The 20268-nt window shown below is 41.1% G+C and overlaps 1 protein-coding gene across 1 annotated transcript in view; it reads right to left on the minus strand.

The window, feature by feature from the left end:
• Positions 1 to 11173, minus strand: part of zbtb16b (zinc finger and BTB domain containing 16b) — a 32479-nt gene extending 21306 nt beyond the window's left edge. The window contains 3 exon segments of the mRNA XM_028464201.1: positions 4649 to 4746; positions 7507 to 8710; positions 11059 to 11173. Coding sequence (XP_028320002.1) covers positions 4649 to 4746; positions 7507 to 8660 — 1252 coding nt within the window. The 5' untranslated portion in view covers positions 8661 to 8710; positions 11059 to 11173.
• Positions 11174 to 20268: the final 9095 nt, after the last annotated feature.

Genomic DNA, 20268 nt, shown 5'->3' on the forward strand with positions numbered 1-20268 from the left:
GCCCAACAAGGCAGGTTCAGGGTCCAGGTCGAGATCAATTTTAAATACAGAGGAATAATGTCTAAATATTGAACACCAAATATTTTTAATCTTTGGGCATTCCCAAAAGTGATGTCCCAGTGTACCATTGGAGATATGACATCACAGAGAGGTGAAGTTTGTTATTGTGTCTTGAATCATATTTGGGGTATTATTAAGATTAGTGTAAATCCTTTGTATATCAATGTCATTTTTTCATATAATGGCCAATATATTGGTTATCGGCTATTTAAAAACCCCAATGTCAGAAATCCCCATATCGGTTGGGTTCTAGCTGCTACATTTCTGTGCTTCTTATGTCTAGGGACAAATAACAGGTGGAACATAATGTGGGACAAACTAAATGGAACTGTTGAGAAAAGCAGAGTTGAAGAGTTTTATTTACAGTGTTATCAGTGTCTAATCAGTGAGCAGACTGTCTGCCTCAGAGGTCACAAAAGGACCGGGCGTTCTCTTCAAAGCACACGCTTCCCGCCTGAGGCACGGCCTTTTATTTAATAAAGAAAAAACACAGAACCATCACTTCAGAGTCAACACCCTGATTCCCACCTGCACAGACTGTAACTACAGTTCCATGTTGACCTTTTTCGGTGCCCTTGTCTGTTCCGGTAAAGACACGAAAGAGAAAAAGTCCACATGGAGTTCAATCTTGCTCTGCACTCGTCGCACACACACACGAGCGCGCTCGCGCACTGAGACACAGCTCCTCTCTGACACACAGCTGTCTGGATGTGGGCTGTTCTCTCACAGAGATGTAAATCGGTTACAGATCCATACTGGCCCAGGGCTCATTCACTGATCTATTTTCTGCTCAGCTGGCTTTAAATGAAGTTAAAATGACTCATTAAAACACCCACAAGCTTTGGGAACTCTCAGCGCTGCAGCCTAAATGTCGTCCTCTTTCAACTCGTGCGATTGCCTGTGTACACAGAGTGTGCCACTGTTTCCCTGAGCTGCACCCAAGTAGCACACAAAGAACGCTCCCATCTCTTCACTTCTATAAAAGAAAGCATTTTTGGAAACAAACTGTTTGGGAGCTGCCTCGGAAAACGTTAAAAAGAAAAAGAAACTTGGGTTTGTAACGTAGATCCTGATGTTGTGTGACACTGTCCAGGGCCGTGTGTTGTGTTATGTTGTGGGATATTGTGTGATAGGAGAAGGAGGAGGAGGAGGAGGAGGAGGAGAAGGAGAAGGAGAAGGAGAAGGAGAAGAAGAAGGAGAAGAAGAAGAAGAAGAAGAAGAAGAAGAAGAAGAAGAAGAAGAAGAAGAAGAAGAAGAAGAAGAACATAGTGCATTGTCTTGTGCAGTCAAAGGCACAGAGTGTGCTCTCATCCATAAACCATCAAACTGTCTCCAGACGCGGCTGCAATCGTCCTCCATCAAAACACTTTGTCTGGCATACCAAAATAAGAGCCAGCATCGAGCTGAATACCAAATCAGCCCATTAGAGCAGCCGAGCACTCGCTCCTTAGCAACCAGCGGGATCGAAGGCTGCTATACCCAAATACACAGCGACAAAAGAAATGAGATCACATCTCTCTCTTTTTATTTTTTATTTTTGGAGTGTTACGGGGGTCGACGCATCGGGACGGGGCGAGTTTATGCAAAAAATTCAAATTAGGTTAAAGGTGCTGCTGTTGTGGATGTCACAGTGAATTGGAAATCAAAGCATGTGTCGGCAAGACGGAGGATGAGAAGAGAGAATGTGTGTTTTTAGGGTGATGGAAAGAGGAGGAGGAGGAGGGTGGGGTGGATGGGCGGCTCAGGTGAACACACACACACACACACACACACACACACACACACACACACACACACATTCTATATCCACAGAGACAAGGCAGACAAGACAGCAGCAGGGATGTGGCCTTCTCTCTACAAATAATCCAAACTGAGTTTTCTGTTTTGCTTTCATTTTTAGTCCATGATGATCCCACTACACCCCACCCCCCCCCCCCCCCCCACACACACACACACACACACTACCAACCCCCCCCCTGCTTTCTCTATTTTGGAAAAAGTAGCTGGGAGAGCAGTCAGGTCTGATTAAGTCTGCATTTGGGTACAGTGTGTTCCTGGACACACATCTGTGAGCGAGCCATCACACACGCTTCAGAACACTGGCAGAACACCCAGGCCTGCCGGCAGCTGATGATGTCATCAGTCAGAAGGGGCAGAGCTGGCGAGCCGCCAGGGCCTCCAAACAAAACCCAAAAAAACAACACAAGAAATCACAGAAATGATTGAAACGGAGGGAGAGAGAACGAATAAAAGAGGTGGGAGCCAAAGAGAAGTGAAGAATGAAGGGGAAGCCCTGGGTTTAATGGGAACAGGTGCAATGTGAAAGGCAGTAGTATGAAAAATGAGACATCAGTGATATTTATCATAGTAAAGCTTTAAAATTTGGAATACATGTACTGTACTCAAGTTTGGTTTACGAGATCGCAAGAAGAATTTACTCGTGACGCAAAACATGTAAAAAGGGGGCGGGAAAAGCAAATTCAGGTTTGTGAAAATATCTCAACCAATCACGGAGCTGGATTTGGACATAATCCCTCCTACTTTATTTGCATAAGGTCTAAAGTGCTACTTGTAAATCTTTTCACTTTACTCATTATTCTAGTAGGATTTTGAGTGTATTAGTAGTACAATTAAACAAAAATGTTGTTCTACGAGTAATTTTTTTTGACTTCACTAGTTATACTAGTTAACTAAAACAGTCCACTAGTACTACTAGTAAGATTTTGAGTGTACTAGTTGAACTAGTAAACAAAAATGTTGTTCTACTTTTTTTGGCACGGGTAAACCTTACTAGTAACGCAAAACTAGTAGCGCCAGTAAAGCTTTGAGTTTTTACTCATATCATATTGTAAGTCTACTAGTAGTACTAGTAACACACGTGTCCACTAGTAGATGATTTTGCTTTACTAGTAAGGTCTACTCGTGCACTAGTGCACCAAAAACCTTTGATGAATTTGTTGCTTACCAGTACTACTAGTACAATCTCACTAGTAGTATTACAGTAGTAGAGCACTATTTTTTAGTCTACTAGTAGTACTAGGTGAGAGTGGGACACAGTTATGGGACGCAAGCTCAGGCTTGATCACCCTGTAGCTGGCCACCTTCGATGGGGGTGTCGAGTGTTAAAAAGGCCGAAACACCGCCAGATTCAAAGGAACATTACTGATGATGTGTCCCAAATATACATCTTTTCCATATCTGAGACACAGCTCCCACAGGACTCTCAAATGGAAACCTCATGTGAATACCATCTTTTGGCACAAAAGACGGTTTGACATCACGTCCCGTGCTTAATTATTCAAGTAAAGCCAAAACATTAACTCGTAGCACTATTAGATCTAATGCAAATGAGGTAGGAGGGATTATAACCAAATCCAGCTCCCTGATTGGTTGTAATGTTTTTGACACCCAATGGCAAACCTGAATTTTCTTTTCCCGCCCACTCATTAGCATAAAAGGCTTACTAGTGACACATTTTATTAGTGAAGTCTACTCGTGCACTAGTAAACCAAAATTGAGCACTAGTAGAGCTTAAAGGTCCAGTACTATGCTATTTTATCTCTATTATGTTCTAAGAACCCCAACAACATAGTATTTGAGGTTTATTTTCCCAAACTCACCTGTTTTCCAGAGTTTTAGCCTCTGAAAAGTCACTTTCTGAGCAGTTCTAAAAACGGGCTGTTTTGGGAACTACTTATGCATATTCAGGTGTGGGCGTGTCTGCAGATGCAGACTTCATGCCTTGCTCTTCCAAGGGAGATCAGTGATCACCAAAGCGATTTGCTTTTGCTATTCACACACTGGTGTTATTGTTTTCAGCCAAAAAACTGCACATGGATATTTAAGCGGCTATTGTGATTGTGAGTCTGTCTCAGCGCTTCAGGCTGTTTATTTAGCAGCGGAGTCATTCAGCTGTTTCAAACACTCACCGGAATGTTAAGCTGGTAAGTCACTATTTTCTCCTCCTCATCTCTGTGTGCTAACTAAAGGAATAGTGCATTTAAGGTGATAAACGTTTGTTTTGTCCAACCGCTGCGTTGCATTGGGTCACAAACACGTCAGATCAAGTCAAAGGTTATACGAGGCGATATAACAGATACTAAAAATGGAACTGCTCCCTGGGTTCTACACCATTGCTGCCCACTGCTCCTCAGGAAGTCGTTAAATGCAAAGACAACATTTTGTTTATGTAGCTTTACATATATGACAATAAAGTATAATATGTATTCTATATTCAACCGCAGTGTCTGTTTTAGCTGTGAGGTTGTTTGAGAGGTAGAAGCTCACATTCTTATAGGGTAGGAGGATTGTCAGGAGGTGGAGTTTCCGCTACGTGACATCAAGTAGTGAGGAAAATCCAACTCGCCCGTTTGGAGCAGATTTTTTTTACAAGATTTGGAATAACAAGGGAGGGAGGAAACATAACTTTTTCGACTTTGGCCCTCTGAAGGGATGTATATCACTCTAGCAAAACCTTTATAAAGTGATTTTTTCATGATACTTCCCCTTTAACTATGGTTGACATCAAACGTCTCTTGCCATATACCACTGTATCATCAGCAAACACTCAGAGAGGGTGATGAAATACCTGTGTGAGAAAGCATGTGCATTCTGAGCCTCATGCTGTCCTGGAAATGTTTGCCACAGTATTCACAGCCGTTGCCCTTCTCCTCCGTGTGCAGCCTCCTGTGGAAAGACAAACACTGATGTAAGCATGTTGACAGGACAACACACACACACACACACACACACACACATTGTTACTGATCATAAAAAGTACTAAGTTTCTCTTCTGTGAGGACCTTCCCAAACCCAAAAGCATCATCATTGTCTTTGTGACAACAGGAGTGTATTTGAATTGCAACACAACACTGAGTGAGTCTGAATGGCAGCATCATTAGAGTGAGAGTTGTGAATCACAACGCATGAATTCTAAAAGAACACAGACAAAAGGATATCTGGCTAATTTCAGAGTGCAGACATACGCGTGCCTCCGTTCGCCAGCGCTGCAAGACACACACACACACACACACACACACACACACACACACACACACACACACACACACACACACACACACACACACACACACACACACACACACACACACACACACACACACACACACACACAATCTCCCTTCCGAACATAATATGCACACAAACACTTCTCCTGTAACTGCGATGAAAAGGAGAAAAGAAGATGATTTGCTGGAGTTGCGCCGCCAGCGACTATACCATCATATCATATCATATCACACACATCCAAGCATGCAAGACATCTGTACTGTTATCCTCACATCACCCTGCTGCTAACAGCACAGCACACAGTCCAAAAAGAGCCTCTGTGGTCATATTAAATGAGACATAAATGAAGTTAAATACAGATGAACTGTGCAATAACACTCCAAGAAACATGAGTCATTTTGGAGCTAAAAGCTCAGGCGCCCTGATGGCATTTTTTACTCTGATATATATGTTCACAACTGTATGGTTGAATTACAGGCAAACTGTGAAAGGGTTCATTAATAATAAAGATACTAAAGTACATTGCAATAATTCCTTTTCCTTTACTGCCTTGTTTAATGATAAAAAAGTAATAATATAAAATTTCTAAAGTCTTAATTTCCTTGAGTGGAAAAAAGAAAAATAAGTCAGTCAAGTTAAAAAAAAAAAAATGATAATATATTATAAAATTTCATTGGTGTGGATTTTGTGTGAGCTTCACACGCAAACTATATCAATATTATCAATATGTGTATTTATGTTTTTCTATTTTTTTAATAGTTTACATTTTTGAAAAGTGTTGAAAATAAATGTTAAAAAGTATAATTTACAAAGAGTTTATCTATTGTTTTAGTATCTTCAAAAAATTCTAAATGTCATAAGTTAAACCATTTCTTTAGGCTCTGAAAAGTAGGCATGAGAAAATTGTCAATCAATGCTTTAAAAAACAAACAAACAAACAAACAAACATATATATGATTTTTTTTTTTTTTACATGATTCTTATCTTATAATTTTTCAAATGAAAATGACAAGAAAACTTGTTTCTTTTTAGTTTTATACATAGCTTTTTAAATGTCCGTCTGATATTTGACTCAGTTTTGTGCTGTAAAGAATGTGAGTGTGCAGACCAGGTGCAATGCTCAGTGACCTGGTTACACACCTACACAACAACTTCATTACATCCTCAAGCAGTGGCAGCGATGCAGCTTCTTCAACCGGCGGACATCCGCCTGTCTCCCTGAGTAAGCAGCGCATCACTAAATATCCCACAGGATGCCTCGTTTCTTTTTCTGTTTAGGTTTTTTTAGCAAAACTCTGAAGTGGCACAAGGCTGAAATATCAGCCACGAGCACCAATGAGGAGATGAACCACTGTGAATCACAGTCTGAGCAACACTTAGCTACCTTAAAGTCACTGGCTGTCTATGTTTCTAATGAATAATGGTGAGTCAATTAGTAATATCAAAGCATGCATGTATTATGACCTGTCTTCTGTACAATTAAACTAATAGAATTTTACAAAAAAAATATAAATAATAATAATAATAATTAGACTTTTTTTTAATCTAATAAGACTAGACTCAAGTTTTCTTGACATGTTGTGATTGGTTTCAGCAATACTCAATAAAAACGCCATCAAACTCTTTTCTGTTATTAACAAAACACAGCTAAAATGTGGTGAAATGTGTCATTGATTAAAACAGAAACACTGTTTTTTTTTTGTTTTGTTTTTTTAAAGCAGTGGTTCTTAAACTGTGGGGTGCAAGGAAAAAATAAAAAATACATAAATATATTTTCGGCTTTCTAATTTATTATGAATAGTTCATTATAGCTGTTTTCTAAAATATGCAAAAGCACATTTAATGTTATTTTTTCATCAGTTCTGAAAATGAATAGTCAAGTTATTTTAACTTTTTTCAATAAATGTTAAATTTTTTACCCATTTTGTTGAAATGTAGTAGTGGTTGGGGGGCTGCAAAATATTCCAGAACTACTGTGACAACGTAATGAACAGATGTATTCCTTATTAATATTGCATTGGATTATATAATATTATAAATTCCATAAGTGAAATATTCAAAATGTTTACCAATGCTGTTTAACAGGGGTGTGAAACATAAGACACATGGCTTTAAACAGGGCCTACACAGGGTTAAACTATGGCCCATAGGATAAGTATGTAATCCATCAAAATTCATAAACATGAACAGAATAATAGTGTAAAATATGATCATGTTTCAATCCAGACACATGTACACTAAATATGTCTGTTAAAATTCCCCTCAGAATTAAAGTTACGTTTTTTTTTCACAAGTATGGTTGGAGTTAATAGGTTAATAATGTTACATTTTCATTGAACTAAAAGGTGAGTATTGCTCCGTGCATGTGTGTGTGTGTGTGTGTGTGTGTGTGTGTGTGTGTGTGTGTGTGTGTGTTACCTGTGCTGTTCGAAGGCCTGCCTGCTGTGCAGCTGTAGACCACATTCCCCACAGCACTGCTGTCCTGGAGTAGAACCCTCGTGTCTCATACCTGCTGCAAACTGACCCAGTCTGTTGAGCAGCTCCCTGTGCAGCAGGCCCTGCTGCAGCAGCCCCCCATACACCCGGGGGTCCAGCTGCACGCCCAGACTCTGGGCCGCGGCCACCGACCCCAGCAGACCCTCTCCTGCATGGTTGGGGCCCACGGAGTAAATGGATGCCAGGTGTTTATCTGTGAGTCCTCCAAAGCCATCGATGGCGTTCCCTCCCCCGGCGCCCCCCTCCTCAGGGCTGGGGTGCAGCTCCCGTGCGCTGGTGATCACGCTGCTTCTCAGGGGCGTCCCAGGGTCATCATCTCTAGGTTGGTCAGGCATGAGGATTCCCTCCCCACCACTGGAAGACCTTTCCTCATAGCCATTAGCATCATCAGTCTGCATGAGCTCTGATTTTATTCTAATGGTGGCGTCGAGGGGGGGGTGCTGGACCTTCTCAGAGCTCTCCATGTCCACCTCCCTGTCCTGTTTGGGGCTGGATTGGTGAGGGGCTCCAGGCTGGAGGCCAGGTGAGCTCCTCTCTGACATGTGGTACAGGGCCAGGTGGTGCAGGGCGCTGGGGGTGGAGCGCTGCTGGGTTCTGTCCTTCTTGGACATCAACATGTGTCTCCAGTGTCGAGCCCGACTGTGCTCGCTGTGGTCCCCTGGACCCTCACTTTCTTCTGCCTGGATGGTCTCCAGGACTTTCAGACACTGTTCCTCTAAGTACTCTATCTCCAGGATCTCAGCAGCGTACAGCAGGTCATCCAGGTCCTCGGCGGTGGCCTGGAGCGAGGCGGTGTAGGCGTACTCCAGGATCTGCTGGAAGGTTTTGGGCGAGAGGAAGTCCAGGGCGTAGCGCAGGCTGCTGCGGTGGAACAGGATCTCAAACATCTTGCTGGTGCAGGCCAGGACGGTTCGGTGTGCGGGAAACTCCTGGCCGTCCACTGTGATGATGACATCACACAGAGTGCCTGTCAGACGCATCTGGTTGGCGCGCTGCAGCAGTTTGCTGGAGTGGGTGGGGTTATGGAGCTGGAGCACACCCATGTTTGACCGGAGCAAGTGTTGAGCCCCACGCATGGAGGTGTGCTGTCCTGCCTGCTTCACTCGCCCTCAGTGCTGGATCTGATCTAAGACAGAAAAGGTTAGAGCGGAGGCGTCAACATAGGTGGAGTTTAAGATTCTTGCCGGGGGGGGGGGCAAATCTCAAGATTCACGCCAACCACAATGTGTGTTGGCGTGATTAGTAACGATTAGTAACGTCATATATTAGTAATAATCATGTTGACAACAAAAATTTGCATTAAAGCTTCGTTTAATGTTGTAAATTCAGGATAAAATCAGGCCGGCGGCCGTTTTCCGCTTCATTTTTACTGCAGTACCATACATAAACTGCTGGGTGCAGTGTTGCTTCACCATTTACATTGTACAGAAGAATTGCGCAACAGAAAAAGAACCAACCTAAAGTCTCAAAAGTTTGGGACATAAACTTATACTACAACAAATATATTACACAATTTACAGCAAATTAATTCATATACTTTGTTCAGTCACTGTGTTTTATGGCACGTGAAATACTTGTACATGGTATTATGAAAAATATAATGTGCAAACTCTGTGTAAGGTTGTCAAACTCACTTTGGTTTAGGGGCCAAAATACGGCGCCGTTTGTTCTCAAGTGGGTCACGGATTTTATATGGGAAAATGTATAATTTCAACGTCATTGTGCCCGAGTTTGCACTTCTACGTATACATAAAATACAACATCCAAGCAATAAGTGACAGATATCAGTCCCAACAGGGTTTTCACTTTCCATTTCCTAGATTTTGTGACCAATTTTTATTTAAGTAAAGGAAATATTATGCCATAATATGAGGAAAATACAGGATTTTGTAATAATTTTGAGTTTTTTTCAACTGTTTTAACATTAAAAATGATTGTAATCGTGCGATATAATCAACGGGAAAACTGTGAGCACCTGCAAATACTGTTGAGTTTCATTTACACAATGATTCATGTTTTCTCTGCCCTTTTTGCTTCCTTCTGCGGGCCAAATTGGATGCTCTAAAGGGTCGGATTTGGCCCCCGGGCCATGGGTTTGACACATGTGGGTTAGAGCAGGGGTTCTTTACTGGTCTCAGATTGGGACCCACATTTTGCCACGGTCATTAAATCACGACTCGCTTTTTTTTTTTTGGAGAATTCAATCAACCAAATGTAGTTTTTCAAAAATAGCTGTTGAAAACACACATAAATGATCTTTTTTTTAAAAAAAAAACATAAATCTGTATATTTTTATTTTCCTGATCAAGATGCCTGTCAAAAGAAAAGTTCTCTATCAAAATAAAAGACAAGTCTAATATGAAAGACGTAAAGTATTTAATTATTGTCGACCAGGTTTCTGCGACCCATTTTTGGGTCCCGACCCACCAGTTGAGAATCACCAGGTTAGAGAATCATTGGTTAAACACCACTGAACACGATCATCTGCAAACAACACATATAACTTCTGAGTAGTGAACACATAGTGGTGCAACATAAAACGCAGTTTGCATGTTTTCTTCTTCTTCTTCTGGGGTTTTATTTTATTGTTAGTTTGATGCTGCTGCACATCCACATGTTTATGTATTTTAATTAGAAAAAGCAAAAGGCACAACAACAGGTCGATATGGCAGAGCAACTGTTTCTATTGCAGGTGATTAGTCTGAGGTCTCTTAGAGAAGTGGTCACGTCTCTGTAATAACGTCTGCATACTGAGAGGTGACGGTCCAATTTATCAGGCTGCTCACACACACACACACACACACACACGCACGCGCCTGTGCCCTCAACAGGTAGGTCTGCCATTAACAAACGCCTGGAAGGTCTGATTAGTTCATTTAAGGCTGTGCACACCAATGATTAGATGTGTTAAAAGACGATTAAAGTGCTCTGCTGAGGTAAAAGAAGAAGAAGAAGAAAAAACCCCGGCAAGTTATCAAAGCACTAAGATGATGAAAGCGTCAGCGAGGAGTGAAATCCATGCACGTAGAGCTGCATTAATAAATAAATAAATAGAAAAAAATAAATAAAATAAATCCCTACGCGGTTTAAACGTGGATGTGAATGAGTTTGTTGAGGTTTGTGTGAGTGATGCTTTGTGCGGTCGGAGATGCTGCGACACGAGCGCATCAGGTGCACACACGCGCCAATTAAATAAAAAAATAATTTAAAATTTTGAAAAGCAACTCAAATTGTCCAAAAAAACAACAACAAAAAAAAAACACTCCTTAGATAGGCAAAAGTTTCAGAGACTCAACAAGTTCTGTATCCTAAATATTAAACACACCATCAGGAGCGAAACTTAGAGTCACCTCCTCAGTGAAATCCTAATAATAATAATAATAATGCTCATCACGGTGAAATAATCCTAAATGTAAAGCTGTAACATGAGCCTTAAACGCAGCCCGTCAGACATGTTTGAAGCTCGGTTCTTACCTGTTGTGCTCCGCTCTTTATCCAGGCAGCATCATGCTTCCACATTTCACAGAACCCGCTCCAAAGTCAGTGCGGCTCCGAGTCGGCAAATCATCTGCCAGCCGCCACCGACAAGCGCACGGGAGGAGGGGCGCCGCATCCGGGCAGGCGCTTTCACAATAAAACAGCAGCAGCGCTTTGAGATCAATCTTTATTTATATAGCGCAGATTACAACAAAGGCGCTATCAAAATATAATATTCATAATAATAAGGACAAACCCAACAAGATCCACATGAACAAGCATTTAGCAACAGTGGGAAGAAATAACTTCCTATGAACAGGAAGAAATCTCCGTTAGAACCAGGTTCAGAGGTGGCCGCCATCTGCTTTGACTGGTTGGGGTTAGTGGACAGAAGGACCAACAGAACAGGATAGAGAGATAGAACATCAGAGTGTCCCAGACTATAGTTGACCCGTGAACCACAGATCAGGAACTGCCATCATCAGTTTCACGAAACCTGAAACAGAAAAAAGAGAGAGAGAAGGACGAGGAGAAGGCACTGACTGCAGAAAAACATGATACAGTATTATTAAGTCAGCCTGCCTTGGCCTTGGGCCTCACTCACAGTGGCCTAGTCAACAGTTTGTAAAGGTTACCAACAGTGACGTGCCGTGACCACTAGGGCTGGGTAGGCACGTTGCAAATCGAGACCACCAATGACAATTTCATATGTTTCAGCTGGCAAGTGTTAATTCAATTCAAATCAATTTTATTTGTATAAAACAATATCCAACAGTCATCTCAATGCGCTTATCAAAACATAAAATTCATAATAAGAAAGAAAAAACCCAACAAGATCCACATGAACAAGCATTTAGCCATCTAACAAAATCAACATCATAAACACCATTAAAGAAACATGAACAATTATTTTATATAGCCTCCATACTCTCCCAACAAGATATATCTCATGACACGGCAGCACATCCATTGTTTGTGTTGGAAACACAGAAACACGAAGAAAAAGACAACAACAACAACTCGGAACAGCCTCAGTGAGGCTCATCCACAAAGTCAATCCTTCCTTTTGTACCATTCACTGTAGAAAATAGGAACCATTTTCTGACCTTATCTTTGCTGAAGCTCTGGTAGCTCAGGTGTTGGTCTCCCATCTTTTAAAAGCTGTCGTTTTTCCTCAAAACAAAGTTTCTCTATTGTCTCTAGCGCTGTCATCCTGCCTGTAGTGTTATCCCGCCCACTAGCTAGAGAACGTAGCAGCAGCGGTCACGTGGCATCTATTCACTAATGCACTGTGAACTTACGTATAGCATTTAGCATAGCACGGTTACGTCCAAAGGCAGCTCTCTACGCAGCCTTTGGACGTAAATGGTTGTCATCTTGGGGACCTGACTGCGCATGCACAAACACTTAAAAACACGGAGTCATAGGAGCAACGTGCCTTTGGGAGGGGGCGTGGCCTCCCTCTGCCTTACAGCGGAGTGAGACTGTGTAGCTGTTCCAGGAAATAGTGCTGTTTAGTAATTTGGGCTATGAAACACACAAAATGCTAACACTTTCAAACCTATAGGTACTGTAGTCTATTGGAAATGGAAAAATAAATAATTTATGAGTATATTATAATTAAAACAAATAATCAAAATATCAATTCACCCTTGGACAGATACTGCCTACCTTGCCTACCCTGACGGCACTTAGCTGGTGACCAATCTCTTCCCGTTTATTGGTAAGTTAACAATGACTCCAAGGTCTGTAACTGTGACCGTTCACAGACGAGCCCATGTCCGCTCTAGCGGTTAGCTTATGTCATAATTCAGTCCTGAGATGACTTTATTTGTAATTAGCGCTATATAAATAAAGTTGAATTGAATTGATTGGTGGTGAACACTGACAGCAGGGTGATTGGGGAGCAACAATAAGAGAGGAATGTAAGGCTTAATATATTTGAATTTGAATTATGTGTGCATGAACTTCACTAAATGCTGATGTTTGTTGATGTGGAATTGTTGTTTATAAAAAATTATAATAATTTAATATTTTGATAAGCACTACGACATGACTATTGTTGTAACTGGGGCTATATAAATGAAGTTAAATTTAATTTAATTAAAAAAAAACAAAAAAAAAAACAACAGATGCTACTTCCTGATTATTGGTGCAACTTCCGGTGGGATAATGAAATAAAAACAAGGCAGTGGCTATCTGTACTGTTGCCATATCAATATACCAACATTTTATATGATAGGTCAGTCATTGGCCAGTTTAGGTCACGTGACTAACCCTAACTTAATATAGGGTTATTATAACCTATTCCTTAACCCTTACCCTCTACGTACGTGTACTTCTGTAACCGTACCAATAGCACCGGAGGTTTTCCATACAGCAACCGTATGAACAGATACTTTCTAAAAACAAACAGGAGCACTCAGAGTGCAAACTTCCGCCAAGTGCCAAATATCAAGCCTGGAGATAAACCACGCCCACTTCCTTACTTTTCCTTAGGAGATTAGGAAGGATTTCAGGCTACCAAATATCCTCTTTGGCAGATATTGACAGTTATCTGGATCATTAGTTCTGATTATGGTACCATGATCATTCACACTTTACACTCTTGGAAGAAGTTTCTATTTCCATTAATATCAATACAGTAGGTCTAAATGTATGGGCACCCCCATTTTTTCTAAAAAAAAAACAAAAAAACGTGATGAATCGTGGAATGTGGATCCGATCCAGATGAAACTCTTGGGCTAATTAAAGAACCACCCTGAAATAACTGAGTCAAATATCATACATTTGTGCTGTGGCCATAAATTTTATAAATCACAAACTGAAATATATATTTTTGAAATTTCGCCCTTGATGATAGGGATTTTTCAATTTTTTAAACTGATGCCGTGGATCCAGATCTCCTCAAAAATATAATTGTGTTCCATGGCGTAACCTTAGTTAAAATGTCATCAGAATCATTTGAGCACATATAAACAATGAAATAAATACCAGTGAAAATATGACCTCCTTGGCAGAGGTAATAAATGCGTATGGAAATCACTTGTCACACAGCCAAGTGCAACACAAATAAAATACCAACTTTGACATCTCACCTTCCCTAGCATGAGTCATGTATTATACCACATGTGTGGAACTCTTGGCCCAATAATTTGGCCAACAGGAGAAAGTAAGTATAACAGAGAAACCATGAATTATTGTGTGGAAATGATCAATTTAATAGCTATCTTAGCCCCGACAAATGCACATATTCAAAAAAAATAAACCACAGTATTTGCATGGCTCACACTTTTCACATGCTTGTATCACACGATGGCACTCATTTTTATTCTGAAATTGTTGCAAGAACTCTCTTTTTTTCTGTAATTTTCCACAAGATCTTCCAAAAAAATTCCTCAAATTAAATAGCAATTGGTCACAAAATCAAGAAAATGTAAGTGAATATCTTTCAGGGACTGATATTTGTCACTAATCCCTTAGATATTGTGTTTGCCTTAATATATATCATCTGTACTTGTAAGTAAAAATTAGGAAACATTAATGTTGAAAATGCTCCTTTTCACCACCTATAATCTATCTTTTTGGACCTCAAACTGGTCCATATTTGGCCCCTAAACTAAAATGTAATTGATACCAAGTTTGCATTATATTTTATGATACATTATGATATATTGTTCGTGTTTGATGATTATTAGCAACAACAATGAAAGAATGCTCCTTACTGATACAAGACATGTAATGGTAGCTTATAACTTAGTGATTTAAGTTAATACTAAGTCACACCAAAAGGATAACAATATAACATTTCACTGTGTTATTAAGTTAAAGTAGTGTACAGTAACTGTGATCTAAACCAATATTCGCACATTTCTTTAAGTAACGACAAAATATCTGACTGAAACTGGCAACTACTTCAAATCCTACATAAATAAATTAATAAATACAAATCTTAAAAATAAATAAATAAAATATAGATAAAAACAATGGCAGAATTTGATCTATGCTCCGAAGAAGATGACAATGAGACACTGAAGATAAATAAGCAACAAGATGAAGCTAAGAGCACTGGATATGACATTTCTACTCCCTCACAAGATGCACAAGGAAGCCAAAGAGTCCGGAAGTTAACGGAAAAAGGGCAAAAGCTGCACGATGAACAGGCAAAGAAGGCCAAACGTCATTTCAGAATGTCTTATGAGAAGTGGAAAGATGTCACTAAAGATGCTAAAAAGGCTATGAATGAAAGTTGCTCAAAAAATCTTCTTAATGAACACGTCACCATGGTAACAAGTGCTTTAACCAATGTGGTCACTGCATATGATGATTTGCGACGTGTTGTTTCTCCTGATAGTGATACAAGGCGCAGGATGGACACATGTGAAGCAGCAGAAAAATACCAAAAAGGAGGAAATCCAAGGGGATGAAGGTCATCTAAAAGATACAGAGTCAGTGTTCAAGTCTGCTTCCTCAACTAAGACTAGTGTCAAGTCCCAATACAGTAAGTCCTCTTCTCATTCAAAGAGCTCTTCCAGACATTCCAGTAGGCATTCTATCAAAAGGCAAGATGCAGCTGCTGAAGTTGCTGCAAATGAAGCTGCTTTGGAAGTTCTGCTTGAACAAGAAAATCACATAAAGGAGATGGAAATACAAGAAGCAGAAATAGCACAAAGGCAAAGAGAGCTGGAAGCAAAGCGCAGAGAAGCACGACAACAAGTATATGAGCAGAGTGAATGTTCAGATGAAGAAATACATGATCTTCTACACCAACACACATCTAACAGAAAAAATAAAGTGAAGTCTGAAAACAATGGCTCACCCATTAAAGCGCATTTCACATCTAAAAATGTGACGCCTCTACATGAAGTAAACACAAATGAACTGGTCAAAGCATTTGCAGAGTCTCTAAGTGCAAGTGGTCTCCCTGTCCCAGAGCCAACAACATTCAGTGGTGACCCGCTCAGATACAATGGTTGGAAGATTTCCTTTCAGACTCTCATTGACAGGAAATGTATACCAGCTGAAGAAAAGACATACTATTTGAGAAAGTATGTGAGTGGACCTGCAAGAAAGGCCATAGAAAGTTATTTTCTTCTTGGCACAGAGTCAGCCTACTATACAGCATGGACAGTTCTTGAAGAGAGGTATGGCAATCCATTTCTCATAGCCAAGACCTTCAGAGACAAACTCGACACATGGCCAAAGATAAGTTCAAAGGGCAGTATGGAACTTCAGGAGTATGCAGATTTTCTTCGCAGTTGTGATGCAGCCATGTTCCAGATCAAAGGCCTCGAAGTACTCAATGACTGCAATAAAAACCAAAAAATGCTTACAAAACTACCGGACTGGCTCACATCAAGGTGGAACAGAAAGGTTACAGAAATACAAGAAATAAGCCACACGTTTCCAGGCTTCCATTTTTTTGCAGAGTTTGTCTCATACGAAGCTAAAATTGCATGTAACCCCATAACATCACTCCATACTCTGAAACCAAGTGAAGCTTAAAGAACAAAAATGCCAAAGAACAGGAGTTATGGTGCAAAGGTCATGGCCATTCATTCCAATGAGAAAGCGGCAAGTTGTTTCTATTGTGAGAGAGCAGGCCACAGTCTCCAAAAGTGTTGGAAATTTATGAATAAGAACATTGGAGAAAAACTAAAGTTTGTACAAGAGAAGAAGTTATGCTTTGGCTGTTTGAAATCTGGTCATCGCTCCAAGGATTGTGAAAACAGAGAAACGTGCGATACATGCAAGAAAAGGCATCCAACATGTCTTCATGACACTCGCACTCAAGAAGAAAGAACTCAGTCAAAGAGTAGTGACAAGACAAAACAAAGAAAACCATATTCAACTCCACAAGACCCTAATGTCACACCAACAACAAGCGAAGCTACTTCTAATAGAGTATTGCAAAACTTTGAAAATACGCATACATCCTCTATCATTCCAGTGTGGGTTTCAGCTGTAAGTGAGCCAGAGCATGAAGTCCTAGTCTATGCACTCCTTGACACACAGAGTGACACAACCTTCATATTAGAAGAAACTGCAAAACCCTGCACACTGAAAGTGAACCTGTTCAACTAAAGCTCACTACTATGGCTTCAAGAAACACAGTTGTGTCCTGTCACAAACTCTCTGGTTTACAAGTAAGAGGTTTTTCTTCGAACAAGATCATTTCCCTACCAGTAACCTACGCAAGAGACTTCATTCCAGCAAATCCAGATCACATTCCAACGCCAGGAACTGCCAAAGCATGGCGACATCTTGAACACATCGCAGATGAAAATGCTCCACTACAAAGTGGTGACGTTGGCCTTCTGATCGGCTACAACTGTCCTCAAGCACTAGTTCCCCGGCAGGTGGTGTCTGGCAAAGAAAATCAGCCATTTGCACAAAAAACTGATTTGGGGTGGAGCATCGTGGGCTTTGGAAATCCATGCCTTGATTATGGAGATCCTTTCGGAGTGATTCACAAGGTCTTTGTGAAGAAAGTGGTACCAAGTATTCAATCATCTTCAAACCTCACCAATGAAGTGCATTATGTGTACAGAACTCAAATAAAGGAAATCGCATTACCTGCTGATGTACTAAAGATTTTGGAGTCTGACTTTGTGGAAAAGGCTTCTGAAGATGTTAAAATCTCTCAAAGAGATCTCAGATGAAGGAAGGCATTAGGCTCAAAGATGACGGACATTTCGAGATGCCACTTCCATTCAAGTGTGATAAGCCTAACCTGCCCAATAACAAAGCATGCACCATCCATAGACTCAGATGCTTGGAAAGAAAGCTGAGAAGAAACAAACAATACTACATTGACTACAAAAAGTTCATGGAGGAAATCATAGCTCATGGTGACGCTGAGAAGGTTCCTGAGCAAGACATGAAGAACCCGGCATGGTACATCCCACACCATCAATCAATCAATCAATCAATCTTTTATTTGTATAGCGCCAAATCATAACCAATGGTATCTCAAGACACTTTACAGTAGAGCAGTCTTAAGGACGGACTCTTAATTTTATGGATACACACATATGCATATATACGTATATGCACATACATATGTATCCCACACCCAACATGAATTCATCATGGCGGCAAGGAAAACCTTCTGTTAAGCAGCAGGAACCTTGTGTGGATCCCATTCCTATGATGAACAGCCATCCACGTTATGCTGTGTTGGGTGTGTATCATCCACAGAAACCAGGAAATATCCGCGTTGTCTTTGATGGCTCCGCCAAGTTTCAAGGAACATCTATAAATGATCATCTTCTAACCGGCCCAGAGCTTACCAACACCTTGCTCGGGGTCCTGTGTCGTTTTCGCAGAGGCCCGGTGGCTATAATGTGTGATATAGAACGCATGTTCCACCAGTTTCACGTGTGTGCCCCTGACCAAGACTATCTAAGGTTCTTATGGGGGGAGAATGGCAACCTCGACACCCCATTCGCCATCTACAGAATGAAAGTACACCTATTTGGTGCAGCTTCTTCCCCAGGTTGCGCAAACTACGTCCTTAAACACCTGGCATCTGAAGGTGAAGGACTCTTCAGTGAAGAAACAGTCAAGTTCATTAAAACTAACTTCTATGTCGACGACGGATTAGCAAGTGTTGATACTGAAAGTCAAGCAATACAGCTCGTCAAGGAGGCACGTGAACTTTGCAGCATAGGCAACCTACAACTGCACAAGTTAATCTCAAACAGCTCCAAGGTCCTAGCCTCACTTCCAAAAGAAGAATGCGCTGTATCTGCTGAAGATTTGGACCTGACGTTGTGTGAAGTCCACATGGAGAGAGCACTTGGTGTGCAATGGTGTGTGGAATCGGACCAGTTCCAGTTCAGAGTGATTGTCAAGGAAAAGCCACTCACTCAAAGAGGAGTTTTGTCCATCGTTGCCTCTGTGTTCGATCCACTTGGATTTGTGTCACCCTTTATCTTGCTTGGAAAGCAGATCCTGCAACAAATGTGTCGAGATAAACTCAGTTGGGACGACACTTTACCGGACAGTCTACGACCTCAGTGGGTAGCTTGGCTGCTTGACCTGAGGAACCTAGCAAAGGTCAAGATTCAAAGATGTTTCACTCCAACAAACTTCAAAACACAGCGTTATGAACTTCATCACTTCTCCGATGCAAGCACGTCTGGATATGGCATGTGTACCTACCTCAGAGCAGTAAGTACATCTAGTGAAGTCTACTGTTCTCTGGTGATGGGAAGATCAAGAGTTCCACCATCAAAAGTCACAACCATTCCGCGACTTGAGTTGTCAGCTGCTGTCGTTGCTGTTCGCACCGGTGATATGCTGAAGAAGGAACTGGAAGTTGAAATCTCACAGGAAACCTACTGGACGGATTCAAAGGTTGTGCTAGGATACATTGGAAATGAAGCCAGAAGGTTCCATGTATTTGTTGCAAACAGAGTTGAGCGCATCAAACAAAGTACTGAGTCTACACAGTGGAGATACGTGACGTCTGAAGAAAACCCAGCGGACCATGCCTCCAGAGGTCTGACCGCTGAACAACTTGTTGCCTCAAACTGATTTAGAGGTCCTGACTTTCTCTGGCAGAAAGTTGTGTCTAATGAAGAGATCAAGGTGGGAGAACTCTCAAACAGTGACCCAGAAGTTAAGAAAGTTCAAGTGCTCAAGACTCATGTCAGAGAAGAAAGGTCACTTCTGGATCGCTTACACAAGGTCTCTGATTGGTCAAGAATGATCAAAGCCGTTGCAAGACTCAAGCGCTTTGCAAAAGAAAGGAAAGAGTGCAAGACAAGACTTTCTGAGATGAGTAACTTAGAAGAGAGAAGAGAAGCAGAGTTAACAGTTTTCAAGTTAGTTCAAGAAGCCTCATTCTCAACAGAAATCAAGTCCCTTCAAGATCACATGGTGATTCAGACCAAAGACAAAGTCAACAAGCTGCACAAACTATGTCCGTTCATGGATGATGAAGGCATACTTCGAGTTGGAGGAAGGCTCAGTATGCTACACTACATTCCGATGTCAAGCATCCAGTGATCCTGCCAAGAGACAGTCATGTATTAACATTACTTGTCAAACACGTTCATGAGCGAACATACCATCAAGGACGAGGAATCACTATGAATGAGCTCCGTGCAAATGGATATTGGATACTCGGATGCAGCAAAGTTGTATCATCTCACATCTACAAGTGTTTGAAGTGTAGAAAGTTCAGAAGGTGTACGGAGC

The sequence above is a fragment of the Gouania willdenowi genome, chromosome 13 (assembly GCF_900634775.1).
Source record: "Gouania willdenowi chromosome 13, fGouWil2.1, whole genome shotgun sequence".
NCBI classification, from domain to species: domain Eukaryota; kingdom Metazoa; phylum Chordata; class Actinopteri; order Blenniiformes; family Gobiesocidae; genus Gouania; species Gouania willdenowi.